At 33.8% G+C, this 14,626-nt stretch overlaps 2 protein-coding genes across 2 annotated transcripts; both read left to right on the top strand.

Moving 5' to 3' along the window:
- The first annotated feature begins 429 nt into the window (after positions 1 to 429).
- Positions 430 to 1,408, top strand: LOC141701942 (NDR1/HIN1-like protein 6). Its single transcript, XM_074505580.1, has one exon. The coding sequence runs from the start codon at positions 498 to 500 to the stop codon at positions 1,251 to 1,253; it is 756 nt and encodes a 251-aa protein (XP_074361681.1). The 5' UTR covers positions 430 to 497; the 3' UTR covers positions 1,254 to 1,408.
- A 2,739-nt stretch (positions 1,409 to 4,147) lies between these two features.
- Positions 4,148 to 10,267, top strand: LOC141701941 (chaperonin CPN60-like 2, mitochondrial). Its single transcript, XM_074505579.1, has 18 exons — positions 4,148 to 4,294; positions 4,425 to 4,449; positions 4,551 to 4,682; positions 5,047 to 5,206; positions 5,580 to 5,755; positions 6,383 to 6,478; positions 6,566 to 6,670; positions 6,849 to 6,935; positions 7,038 to 7,127; positions 7,277 to 7,357; positions 7,425 to 7,493; positions 7,574 to 7,651; positions 8,341 to 8,436; positions 8,529 to 8,628; positions 8,707 to 8,810; positions 8,898 to 9,003; positions 9,649 to 9,727; positions 9,865 to 10,267. The coding sequence occupies exons 1-18, from the start codon at positions 4,254 to 4,256 to the stop codon at positions 9,968 to 9,970; spliced, it is 1,731 nt and encodes a 576-aa protein (XP_074361680.1). The 5' UTR covers positions 4,148 to 4,253; the 3' UTR covers positions 9,971 to 10,267.
- The last annotated feature ends 4,359 nt before the right edge of the window (positions 10,268 to 14,626 follow it).

Raw genomic sequence — 14,626 nt, 5'->3', positions numbered from 1 at the left:
ATTTAACTCCATCCGCTAATTTTTATTCAAATTTCTAAGGGTCAAATACGGTCAACGAGAAAATCAATTTAAATGTTATCTTGAATGTATAATATGAGATATTCCATATATTTAGGAATATAATATTTTTGGAAAAATCAACTTAAATAAAAGATCCATCACTATATTCCTGGCTCGAGCCTATCCTTAAAACATTCTTTTTATATAGAAGAAAAAGAAAAATATTATTCTCGATTTATGTAAGATGTAGTAGTAATTTCATCTAATCAGTAGCTAATCACCATTAATTAAAAGCAGAAAACAAATGAAAATAAAATCAAAGGAAACAAAGCTGGCAAACAGTGTTTCGTTTCCTTGTAAAGCAAGCACTCAGTTTAAAGAACCGCGTTGAGTTAACATGTTGCTGTTATAAAGTCTCTCTCCCAAATCTCTCTCGATCTCTCTCGCGCAACTTACTATTTAAACACAAACTATACACAAATTTAATCAAATCAACAATGACTGAGAGAGTATTCCCCTCAAAGCCCTCCACCACCACCAACGGCGTCGCCACCAAAACCACCACCGCCAATCCACAATTTCCGGCAACAAAAGCACAAATCTACAACGCCAACCGTCCCGCCTACCGTCCCCAACCGTACCATGACCGTCGCCGCCGAAGCTTCTGCTGCTCCTGCTTCCTCTGGACAACTCTCGTCTTAATCATACTCATCGTCCTCGCCGCCGCCACCGCCGGCGTTCTGTACCTCCTCTACCGCCCCCACCGCCCTTCCTACACTCTAACCTCACTCAAAATCAACGAATTCAATTTATCAAAATCTTCGCATATCACTTCCAAAATCACGCTAATCGTTACTTCTCGTAACCCTAACAAAAAGATAACATTCATCTACAATCCAATTAAAGTGATCATTACTTCTAATGAGGTTAATTTAGGTACTGGTGAGTTCCCGGCGTTTAGTCACGGCGGGAAGAACACGACGGTGCTGAGAGCGACGGCGAGTAGCGGAGGCGAGAGCGTTGACGGAGCCGTATTAAAGGGGAAGAAAAGCTTGCCGTTACAAATTGAGTTAGATACGAAGGTTAAAGTGAAGATTGGGGGAATGAAGAGTAAGAAGGTAGGGATTAGAGTGAATTGTAGCAGAATTAAAGCGAATTTGCCGACCGGAAAGTCGCCGTCGGTGGCTGCGACGGCGAATGCAAAGTGTAAGGTTGATTTGAGGATCAAGATCTGGAAATGGACCGTCGGATGATTTTGATTTTGATTCAAGCTAGGTGTGATTAGTTTGCCTTTTTTTTCTTTTTCTTTTTGGCTAAATTGGTGCATTTGATTTGGCTCGAATTTTACATTTTTTATTGAAATGGTGACGGTGAAGTAAACATATCGAATCACGTTTTTTAGGTTTGATTCTCGTTAAATTTGTGGGATACTGAATTATAAAGCATATAAGCATATTGTCGGAAAAAAATTATGTAGATTAGGCGCATTAAACTTATATTGATGAATTGATTATTTGATTAATTGTAAATTATTGCAAAGATTAGGAGTTTAATTGCATGCATTGGTGACGTGATTCTGTAGTGTTGCATGCATTGGTGACGTGATTCTGTAGTGCGTTTTACAAATACAAAAAAGAAGCACTAGCTGGCTAAACAAGTTGTAGTAAACTAAACTAGTAGTAATAATGTAGTATTATGTGGACAAATAATGCCCATTTTTGATAATGGTGGGGGCGCCGCCATTGGAAAATTGTTGCATTGTCAACTTGCATGTTCATGGCCATATATAGCTGGAGTTTTGCATTAGTCGAAGTTTGTTCATAATTCAGGGTCTTTTTTAATAAGATATGGGACCTGTTCATAAGATATGGGACTTATTGTTAAATATATGATCCTATTGGGGTCTTACTCTAATATCTTAAGATTTTAGATGAACTGATTACTCAACATGGTATCAGAGCTTAGGTGTTCCATTCTTCGACTTATAAATGGACTTTCGAGTGAGGGGGAGTGTTCAATATATGATCTTATTGGGTCATTTCTCTAACACCTTAAGGTTTTAGATAAACCGGTTACTCAACACTTAGTTTAGAGATGAGCTGTTGTCTAACTGATTAAATTTAGGTGTTTCAAACAAATTGTTTGATATAGTTGCTTGAAATAACAATTTGTATTTTTACTAGATACATTGTCGATCATTTAACTGAGAAATATCCTTTTTAAGTAGATTTTTTAAAATTAACTTATTGGATCTAAACCTGTTTAATTTTTCTAACTACCAAAGACCGATATTAGTTATTTGATTTTGTTATTTGATTTGGTCAAATTTTTAATTTGATTTAATAAGTTATTTTGTTTTGAGAGCCATGACTTCCGAACACGCTCATAAAAATGGAATAGCCGATAAGTCACGTGTATGTTACATGATTATAATGATATACTCAATTACTTATAATCAAAAGACGGTGTAGTTGTACTCGGTAATTTTTGAAAATACATACTCCCTCCGTCGTACTGAGATGTTTACGTTACTATTCGACACGTATTTCGAGATTTCTATAAAGTATAGTTTCATAATGTTTTTTCAATTTTTTTAATAAAAATTTAAATATAAAACTTTTATTTAAAACAAAATTTAAAAAAAAAAATATGAAACTATACTTTAACCGAGTATTAAAAAACGTGTCGAAAATTGACGTAAACATCCTAATGAATGGAGGGAATATTATTTATAATCCTATAAATTATACTCCCTCTGTCCTTAAAAACGTTTCACATTTGTGTTGAACACGTTTGTCAATGCACACTTTTGATTGTTAATATCTTTAATTTTGTAAAAGTATTAAATATAAAAATTTCACTGTATTAAAGTATTCATAAATACGAATCCAACAAGAGCACTCATGATTATATTTGCTGAATACGAATCCAACAAGATTACTCATGATTATATTTGTTTTTATAGATTAGATGTAAATTAGTAGTCGATCGTTTACCGTGAACAGTGTAAAAAGTCAAAATGAAAATGTATTAAGGGACGGAGGGAGCACCGAAAAGACAGTGTAGTTGTACAGCTGGATTACCTTGAAACAAAAGTGACTAAAAGGCAACTAAATACTTGAATGACTGATAAGATTTGATTGAATCCTTTCAGTTTGAACGGGGGCACCAACAGTGGTAATCTAGGTAGCGTCGGTGGGGAGTAGTTTTCAAGTGAAAAATAGACCAAACGAGGGTAAAGAATATATATGTAGGTCAGAGTTGTTTTCTGAGCAACGAGTTACCTAACATTAACATTGCTTGGTCTCAAAATATTGATTGTATGTGTGTGCAAGCTTCATTGCATCTCTGCTTCTTTGAAACACAAGCTGGAATGGCGTGTTTGCTAAGGCAAGGAGGCTCCACTTACGTTATTATATGAAGTTGTACATGGTGGAAAAAAGGAGAGCACACGCTTTTTCTTCAAAGTTATAAAATTGTAATTTCTAAATAAGCTCCAAATTCCAAAAATGGAGCTTATTTTAAAGGATTTTTTAATAAGCTCCAAATTCCAAATTACATTTTTTGGTGTTGTAGCATTGGAGATGCATTATTTTAATATCGTAATTAGATGATGTATAATTTAATTACAGGTCTATACAAATTCGACAAATATAGCCAAATAAGAGCATCTCCAATACTACAAAACTGTTAGGTAAATAACATAGTTGACATTTAGGTGTCAAGTACGTGACATATTTAGATAATATGTAAAAAAATTACATGTATCTCCTTAACAAAAATTACAAATAATCATTTTTAGTTGGTTGTATTTGGCCAATTAAGAAAACTCTTAGGTATAACTTTATATAATCATAATATAGATAATAACATTGTAGTGTATATCAAATCCCTTGGCTAAAATTTTATAAAATTGTGATAGCTAATCGTTATAGGTCGATCAATATCCATTAAAATAACCTCGGATCAGATTGAATTGGATCGGATTTTCATTTTATTGACGTGCCTACATAAAAAGATGAATATAAGCCCCGAATGCCAATTGGCCCAAATCTAGAAACCAACCCCCTTTTTTTGTATATTGGTCTGGGCTTCCGACTGGCCCATTCTTAGTTTTATTTGTTACTTTTTCATTTCTTTTAGTCGCACTCGCTAATATGCTGCTCTGCAGGTTTTAGGCTTAAACCCTAAACCCCATTTCTGTTTAATTCAACATTTCAATTTTTATGCAACCTTAGGACCTGTTTGGAGAAATGTATCGGATTGCTGCTGCTGCCTTAGCTTCCTCTGCCAGGTCCCCCCCCCTCTCTCTCCCCCCCCCTCTCTCTCCCCCTCCCTCCCTCCCTCTCTCTCTCTCTCTCTCTCTCTCTCCTATATTTGAATTGTTAATCACTCACATTTCTTTTGATTTTTTACTATTACAGGTCTTCTTCTACTTCAAGAAAACTGGTAAGCTCATTTTGTTTTAGTAGCATTATACTTATTATTTCTTAATTATATATAATTGAAGTTAATTAAGCGATTGCATTTTGTATACTTGACAATTATAGGTATGTAGTAGGATTTTATCGTCCAGACATTATGTTGCTAAAGATATCAATTTCGGGACTGCGGCACGGGTGGCTATGTTACAAGGGGTAAATGACCTTGCTGAAGCTGTTAAGGTCACTATGGGTCCTCAGGTCATCATTTATTCCCCTCTCTTGTTGCTTCCTAAAATACGTTTTTAAGCTACACACTACTTAGATATTTACGGATAGTTAGAAATTGTGTAATGTAGGTTTCTAAGTTGCACAAATGTTTTTAATGGTAGACAGCAAAATCATAAGAAGTATTGACATAAATTAGATGGACGATACATAGCGGTTATGTATTTAAAATTGGATATGGTTGTGTTGCATTCTTTTTGCTTACTAAAATGTGGATACTAAATCGTGATAATCATAAACCGGAGCATAACATGACTCTGACTCCAGTCAAGATTTTTAGTTGACTTGATCTTATTAAGTAGCTTAAACTCATATTCTTTATACAAACTGTTTATAGGGTCGTACCGTGATAATTGAGAGTAGCCGTGGGAGTCCAAAGGTTACAAAAGATGGTGTGACAGTTGCCAAAAGTATCAGTTTCAAGGATAAAGCCAAAAATGTGGGTGCTGCTTTAGTGAAACAGGTGGCAGATGCTACTAATACTGCTGCAGGAGATGGTATTGATATGTTTTTAGTTGTTTTCTTTTAGTCCAGTTTCTTGATTATCCAATGTTTTTAGTTAGTAAAAGTTCAATCATCTCTGAGGCATTGAATTTGTTTTTTGAAGCTCGAAACAGAATAAGTCATGTCAGAAACTTCTCAATTTTATGTTTTCCGCGGATAGTCTTCGTATTAATGATTGTCTTTTTTTCCTAGAACACAGAAAGTGGATTTACGATTAATGATTTAAGACTAGGGTATATAGTGCATTTAATAGGTGTTAGTTAAATTTTTTTTTTTTTTACATCAAAGTTGAAATGATGTTTCTTATATTGTTTCAGTTGTAAATTGTAAAACGGCTTATTTTGGAAATATGTTATCTGGCCACAGGCACCACATGTGCCACTGTGTTGACTCAGGCAATATATGCTGAAGGTTGTAAATCGATAGCTTCTGGCATTAATGTCATGGACTTGCGCAGTGGTATCAACATGGCCGTTGATGCTGTAATATCCAACTTAAAGAGCAGAGCAACAATGATAAGCACGCAGGAAGAAATTGTCCAGGTAAAGTTTTCAGTAATAAATAATAATTGAGGTAGAGGAGCAAGTGAAGAAAGTAAACATTGAGTTTCATGCTTTTTTACTATTTGCTGCACAACTAAATCGACAAGGCTTGTAGAAATCCCTGTAGATATGTCGCGTGTATGTCCAATTCTAATGCTAATTTACATACAGCTGTTATTATATAATAATGCCAAAAAGAAATTTTTGGTGCCAACATGAAATTTTTGGTGCTAAAATTAAACTTGAAATCCAGTGCATAGTTTTAAAATAGAAGCAAATAGTTGTACGTTGCATCTATCCATGTTTGAAGAAATGCATGCTAGCTTTTAATTATCCATTTCCCTACCTTTTCCCACTTGCTTGCTTAAGTGGCACCCTATAGCAACATATGTAGAACCAAGTATAGCATACTGCTATATTCCATGCTTGTCTAGCACTGTAAAAGAGTGTATGTTCTATTTTTTATGTCTAAAAACATAGCAACACAAAGTTGAAGGGGTTGAATGTTTGTATGCCATGTTTTTGTAGATTGTTCCTGAAAATCTTTTTTCTCTTTGGGACTATTGTATTATCTGGAGTCTTTTGCCAATATATATTCATTAGTTTTGTTTACCCACTTTGAAACAGGTAGCTACTATCTCTGCCAATGGTGAGCGTGAAATTGGTGAACTAATAGGGCATGCGATGGAAAAAGTTGGAAAACAAGGAGTCATTACAGTTGTTGTGAGTACAAATCTTTTTCGCATTATTGAGGGTCTTTGAGGCCAACTAATTCTTTCAAGCTAAGTTTCCTGTATCCTAATTATGCAGGATGGTAATACTCTGGATAATGAGTTAGAAGTGGTGGAAGGGATGAAGCTAGGGAGAGGTTATATATCTCCATACTTTGTAACTAATGAGAAGACCCAAAAATGTGTATGTAAAGCCAACTGATATTGTATTTCTGGTGATATTTTAATTGAAGCATTGGATTGTGCAAGTTAATTTACATTTATCGAGTTATTGACCCGTTAACTTCAGCTAAAGGCTTGAATTATACTTTTTATGATATCACTTTCAGAACATGTGAAATTTGGTTTTTGTATGTAGGCAGGAACTAGAAAATCCCTTGATTCTTATTCATGACAAGAAAATTTCTGACATGAACATGCTTGTACGAATATTGGAGGTGGCTATAAAGGTAATCATCTGTTCTGTGTAGGTTTTTTTCTAAGATCACTTTCTTAAGATGGATTGATTTTCAGTACATGATTCTCTTTGTTTGTTCCTAATTGTTATGTAGAAAAATCGGCCACTTCTGATTGTTGCTGAGGATTTAGAGAGTGATGCACTGGCTATGCTTGTTCTTAACAAACACCGGGCTGGTGTTAAAGTAAGAGATCAGCTGAGAAACATTTTAGATATTTTATCTTACTATAAGCAACAATAGTTCCATTTCAAAAGATAAACTGTAATCTTCTTACTTTATTCTGTCAGCTGTTGTCATGTGCTCTTTCATCATTCTGTATTCATTGAAATCAGGTTTGTGCTATCAAAGCTCCTGGTTTTGGGGATAATAGAAGAGCCAATTTGGAGGACATTGCTATTCTTACTGGAGGAGAGGTTAGTTGATGGCTTACATTGTGATCTCATGTATCTTTATAGCCATTTATATTGACATTTTGTGCAGGTTATCAGTGAAGAACGTGGTTCAAGTCTTGACAAAGCTAACTTTGACGCCCTTGGCACTGCAAGAAAGGTATACCCAGAGTTGCATGATAATATAAGCATGTTGTCACATGCATGTCAATTTCGGGTGCTAAAGTTTCTTTTGGCCAGGTCACTGTTTCTCTTGATGACACAATAATTCTACATGGAGGTGGAGATAAGAAGCAGATTGAAGAAAGATGTGAAGAGGTAATCATTACTCTAAGCATGTCCCTTTTCTTTGTCCTATAAAATTTATCTTATTGCTTATGCGGAGCTAAAGGCGTGAGATTGCGAAGCGAGAAGACCAAATTAGCATAGAACTATAGAAGGTGTGAACTCCATTGACTACATTTTATTTACCTTGTTTATTGCATAATACTAATAAACATGGGGTATGCCTTATTTCACATGGGTTGTCTAAATACTTGCATGGTTTCCTCTCACATGCGTACCGATGACGTGGTTGGTGTCCATGCAGAAAAACAGAAAGAAATAGTAAAGTGTGTTCAGTTCAATACAAATTATGCAGTTGATCTCACTAATGATATTAATAGAGAAGGTTAGATATGCGGACTTTATTGGTGTCTTTGAATTTGTTTGAGTAATCTTGCGGCCCCTTCTCATTCAGTTATGTCTTTCTATAAAAGTTGTGGTGCATGCTGCAAACTAGATACCTAGTGTCCAGTCAGATCGCATAGTATTCCTACATAAAGAATTTGTTTCAACAAGAATGTCTTACTGAAGTCCATAAATGTGATGTATTCAATTGAAGTTCTAGCCAACATAATTCCTCAACTAGTCTGCTACTGAATTGCTTTATGCACACAGACCCATAGTTTATCTTATACTATCTTCTTAAAATGGAATTTACCAAAATTTTATGTATGATTGCACAGTTAAGGGTAGCAATGGAGAATAGTACTGCCATGTTTGATAAGGAGAAAGCACAGGAGAGGCTATCGAAGCTATCTGGAGGTGTTGCAGTTTTCAAGGCACATTCTTAACCATATTAATTGTTCAATATGCCATAATTAGTCATTGTCATCCATGCCCACTCATCCTGTTGAGCTTTATTAATCATCAGGTTGGAGGGGCTAGCGAGGCAGAAGTTGGAGAAAGGAAAGATAGGGTGACAGATGCTTTAAATGCTACAAGAGCTGCTGTGGAAGAGGGCATAGTCCCAGGTTAAATCTATACTTGCTTTAGACTTTGAATGTCTTGATATCCCATTAATTACATAACACAGTCATTTTCTTTAATAGGTGGCGGTGTTGCTCTCCTGCATGCTACAAAAGTTTTGAAGGACCTTAAAATTGTTAATGACAGCCAGAAAAGAGGGGTCGAAATAATTGAGAATGCCCTGAAGGTTTAAATTTTATATGATTTCTCATGTCTGTATTTCTTAAGCATGATTTCTTAATTCATGACTTGAATAATTTTCTTTTTGTGGCAGACACCTACTTTTACAATAGTTTCAAATGCTGGTGATGATGGTGCCTTGGTTCTTGGCAAGCTATTGGAACAAGATGATTTTAATATGGGTTACGATGCTGCCAAAGGTTTGTTAGTTGACTATTGACAAATAAATTATTTAGCATATTCAACAAGAATTAATGAATTTAGCATAAGCGATTTTAGCTCATTATTATTTTTAAAATTTTGGTAGCAAAAATGTTCAGCCTTTAGTTACAAATCGGTGGTAATTTACCTGGTAGTGTGTTATATACTAATAATATGAGTTTTGGTGATACCCAATACAAGTGGATAAGTTGATCGTTTTAGCTCACTCTTCTAGGCTATGTAACATTGATCACCTTTGCAAAATCTTAACATGTACGTGCTTTAAGAAATCGCTCTTATTTATTAATATTTGATTTCAAACAGCATATGGTCACAACTCAGAAATTTCAGCTAGCAAAAATGTATGTCATGGTTGGCAGAGCATACAGCAAAGTAATGAGTTTCACCAGAATATAATATCGCATTTAAAAAAAAATGTTTGGTACGCTCCTCAGCAAAACTTTAATGCTTTATAAATAAAGTAGATTGGTACAATCCTGGGATAATCATAATTCACTATACTAAATGACACGACTCAACGATGAAATTGTTTTTACAAGGATATCTGTATAAAAACAATGAAAATCTGTATCTTTTCATGCTTTGATTTTTTATATGTTAATTAGATATGTTTGTTGAAACAGGTCAGTATGTAGACATGGTCAAGGCTGGAATTATCGATCCACTTAAAGTTGTTAGAACGGCGTTAGTAGATGCTGCCAGGTGATTACATGGATTGTTTACTGTAAAATCACATTCTAAACTACACTTTGTAGTATCTTCATTTGTAGTACTTTCCTTTAACTATCTTGTAGTATTTTTTACTTCATATTACATATAGTTTTGTGTTGTTTTTTCAGTGTCTCGTTGTTGTTGACAACAACTGAAGCGTCTATTGTGGATAGTCTGGGAGAGAAGAACCCCCTGGCTAATCGTATGCCTGACATGGACGCATTAGGTTATTAATGATACCAACAAGGATGAATTGTTCCATTGTGATCTTAATAGTACTGTATTGTACAATATAGAGCTTTAATCATCTTGGAAAATTGAGGGCTTTTGTTATAACTTTTTATCTAGGCGAAATGTGGCCATCTTACTTCTATGTTCCGATTACATGTAAATTGCTCGAAATCCTTCTTGTACTTGTTGACTTCGGCTATGGAAAAATGTGTGTTGCAACTAAAAAGATCTTTATGCGGAATTTATATCCGTAACAACTTTACCATCTTCCTGTAACAAGAATTAGAAATTTCACATCTTTAAATTATTTAGCAATTTACCAAATCATTAGTCGTGTGTTGTGAATTTGCTTTAAGGTGCTATGTGTTAAGGAACCGGTTACTCTAAAATCTTAAGACGTTAGAAAATAACCATTTTCAGGATCTTATATTATTCTAAGATTGCACCTCACTCAAAAGCCCATTTATAGGTCAAAGAGTGGATCACGAGCGCCCATCTTTGGGGCATAGAAATATTGGGGGTGGCGGGGATCGAACGTGGATATTATATTATTTTAAGACTCCCCCTCACTCGAAAGCCTCTTTATGGGTCGAATAGTGGATTACGAGCGTCCATCTTTGGAGCATAAATTTGCCTTTCGTGTCTCTCATAAATAGTGAGAAATATTAGGGTTGTCAGAAGTGAGAAATGTTGGGGGTGGAAGAGATCGAACCTGAGTCCTCTGGTAGTCTGAGCTCTAATACAATGTTAATGAATCAATTACTCTAAAACCTCAAAATGACCCTTTTTAATATCTTATATTATTTTAACACTCCCTCTTACACCGAATATTATGCCCAATTGAATTCCTAGATCAAGAGCTTCTCAATAGGAGAGGGGGGAAGGATCGGAAATTGAATGTGGGGCGGCTAGAACCATAGGCACGGGATTTGACTCTCAAACCCCTATATTTGATTTTATTTTGATCGATCGATTTGCAACGGGTATAAAATTAGTTCTCAAAGTAGTTATAAATGACACATGTTGAGATGTTTATTAACTATATATAAATGTACCCCTGCATTTATAATAATTGCATTAATTAAATTATTTTATATTGTCGTATCACTCATGCCATGTCATTTTGTAATATTTTTTGTAGTTATTTTTTTGCCTCCATCATTAGTTCATTACTATTACTACTGGGTTTAGACTCTAAAACCAAACCCCTAAATCGGCTATGCCTTTATTTATTTATTTTTTAAGAAAGATAGAATTTTAATTATGAATTAGTCACTTCAATATTAATTATAAATTAGCATAATAACCCGTGCGAGATATGGATCACTATCTAGCACTACATCGAAATGTCTATCTTTTTGAATGTAAGATTCAGAATGACAATTATTTTTAGCTATGAAAGTTCAGTTTGAATATACCAAGCAAGTAGAATCCAACTGGAAGCGACTACGAATGGACCATTGCCATTATTTATCAAATGATATAAACGGAACTTGGCTTGCGTAACAAAGGCAACTGAACTCTGAACTTTCCCCTTGCCGTAACATATTGAAATGCCCTTTGTGTTAGTGTGTACCGTGTAGACAACACTATTATGTTTATGTTTTCAGATATTTGGATTATTAATTATGATTCCATGTATTATTCTTTAGAAATTCATTATATATTTTTTTTTTGCGATAAAATGTTAGATTAATAAATGTCCTTGGAATATGATGTGTAAATCTATATCTCTAAGTCCGTGACTTAAAAATGAGATTATCATTCCTAAAAGTCCCTAATCAAGTATTATTTTTATGGGAAGATAATAATACATTGAAACTAGTGTGTTTATTGACTGATGATCACATCTCATTGATCATAGGTATGATGATACTAGAGTAAAAAACACAGGCACATATATTAGATATATAGTGCCGGATTGACCCGTTGTGAGATACTACATGTTTATAGCGTCATAAGTTAATCTCGCAGTGATAATGATATATTGTTCCTTAGACCTGAAGTCCTTATATTTCTATACAAGAATTAATACACTTTGATTCTATTAAAAGTTATCCTTGATTCTATTAAAAGTTATTTTTGATAAAATGGAAACCAATATCATATATTCTCAATTTTTAAATTTTAAAATCGAAATTATCGGTTCAATTTACAAATCTCCAATCCGTTACAATAACATGAGTTTTAAATTTAAAACTGTATCATATAAAATTAATAAAATAAACATGACTTGTAGATTAAAAAGAGAGAAAAACTTATAGTTGTTTAAAAATTAATTTTTATCCTTAAATTTAATTTTTATTGTGATCTTGTAGTGATTTTAAGAATATCAAATTGCAAGACATAATTTGGTTTACCAATTTCAACTAGACTAACTACAGTGGGTACCTTAAATGGTTGTCACGATCTTAATTTAGCCCTAATTTGATGAAAGCCCAAAGCCCCCATTGGCAGGCTGTATAAAAAGACAATACCGGCACCGGCAGTCTCACAAGTCACTGTGAAATATGAATTAGATCCAGCAATTTCGTACACGACACGACTAACACGATATGAAACGACACGAAAATTTAGTATTTGTATTTGTCATTTTAGTACACTACACGAAAATACACGAACATGAAAGTACACGACCGAGATTTAATATCGGTCTTGTGTTTTCCCTTTGATTACACGACACGATACAAAGTATACGATATAAATAAATATTATAATTAAATATTAATATTTATATTGTATATATTTATAATAGAAATATGCATATTCATTTTTAAAATAATTATTAATTTTATAATATGTATATAAATGTGATCTAAATATATATTTTTAATATATTTTGCAAATTTTTTACCTAAAAATCTTATATTTTTATTATTTATTTATTTATTTTAATTCATATTAATATTCGATTAGACGAAAAACACGACACGAAACGAAAGTAAACGAACACGAAATTAGACTAACCCTAAACATGTCGGTTTTATGTTTGTCCTTTAAGTACACGAAATACGAAAATAAAAGACACGAAAACATATGGCAAAAATCGAAATCGAAACGATATACTCTCAATTTTCAAATTTTAAAACCTAAACTAGTTTAAAAGTCTCGGTTTGTTTATAATTATATCCCTTTTAAATTTAAAACTACATCATATATAATTAATAAAATAATAAATGACTTGTAGATTTAAAAGAGAGAGAAATGTAGTTGTTTAAGAATTAAATTGTATCCTTGAAAAAAAAAGAATTAATTATTGTTGATGTTGCAGCGGTATTAAGAATATGAAAATGCCAAATTCAACTTCAATCTTAATTTTTAGCCTAAATTAGATGAAGCCCAAGGCCTACTGTAGGGCGTATAAAATGACTAACAGAAACAGCTCAACACTCTCAGCACTCTCACAAGTCACAAATTAACTCACAATTATTAACAACACACGGAGAAGAAAACAGAGCAATGGGCTTGTGGAATGATGAACACAATAGGAACGTTGGAGAGATAGTGCTCAACCTTGGAAATGAAAGGACTCTAATCCATCAAGTCGTCTTCAATCTTGCTCCGAGAACATTTATTATTCTAATGGGCGGATGCGTTGCTCTCATAGTCGTATCCAAACTCATTGGTGTAATTGGCGGGAAAATTGAAAACGACAGCGGGAATAACGTTAAAAATGAAGTTGAAGTTGCGCCCCTCCCAGCCGTGCCTGTCCAAGTTGCACCACACCCGTCTGTCCCATTTTTTCTTGTGCGTGGACTACAACAGATCTTGCCCATAAAGTAATTGAGTTTTTTAAGAAGCTATTTATTAATTAATTTATAGTAATCGGGTAATTTTTATTATGATGTTGAATTGTGTTGAAGGCCTTGTGCGAAATTTTAAAATTGGATCCGCAATCTTTACTTTAATAAGCAATTCAAATAATGGTTTTTAAACAAAATTAACTATTAAAAATACATTATAAACCACAAATACATTTTGATATATTCACCTAAAGAGATTATTTTGTAACGAAACAATCATCAACAGTTAGCCTTTCTTACGACATAGTAGTTGGTAAATAAAATTTCTTCAATTTGAGTTTGGAAAAACTCTTTTTTATGTGCAACGGTAATAGGAATGGTTGACGAAATTTTTTTAAGAACTTTAATGAATCTAATTCTCCTATTTCATCCAAGTTTTTTATATTTTTTAAGAAAAATTGACCAATTTTTTTCTTCAGAAGTAAACTTTTATTTTTAATTAATTTTACGATAAAAATTCAGAACCCTATAATTTCGGAGGCCCTGTACGGTGGCTAACCCCGCGCTACCCCATCGCCACCTCTGACAAGGAATACGAAGCCTCCAACCATAAGCATGACATGCGATTTGAAATCCACTCCAAAGAGGAGTTTAACAGTACCTTCTTCACCAACCTCATGAACGATCTCCGAAATTTCTATTTTCTCTATTTCAATCTCATTTAGTTTCACATCATGTGTTGAATCCAACCAACCCCTGCCCATTTTTAGTATTTAAGCTCAAATGTTTTGTTGCTGCTTGTTTTGAGAGTTGAGAGACTGGTGGTTTTTTTATAAGAACTGTTTGGACCGTGATTTTTTTGATCTATTTAATGGGTCGTAACATGTCTTGATGTTACAGATTTTAATAATCCCAA

Source organism: Apium graveolens, unplaced genomic scaffold (genome assembly GCF_009905375.1).
Source record: "Apium graveolens cultivar Ventura unplaced genomic scaffold, ASM990537v1 ctg4472, whole genome shotgun sequence".
Taxonomy (NCBI): Eukaryota; Viridiplantae; Streptophyta; class Magnoliopsida; order Apiales; family Apiaceae; genus Apium; species Apium graveolens.
The sequence above is the reverse complement of the archived record's forward strand: the minus strand, read 5'-3'. Positions and strand labels throughout refer to the sequence as shown.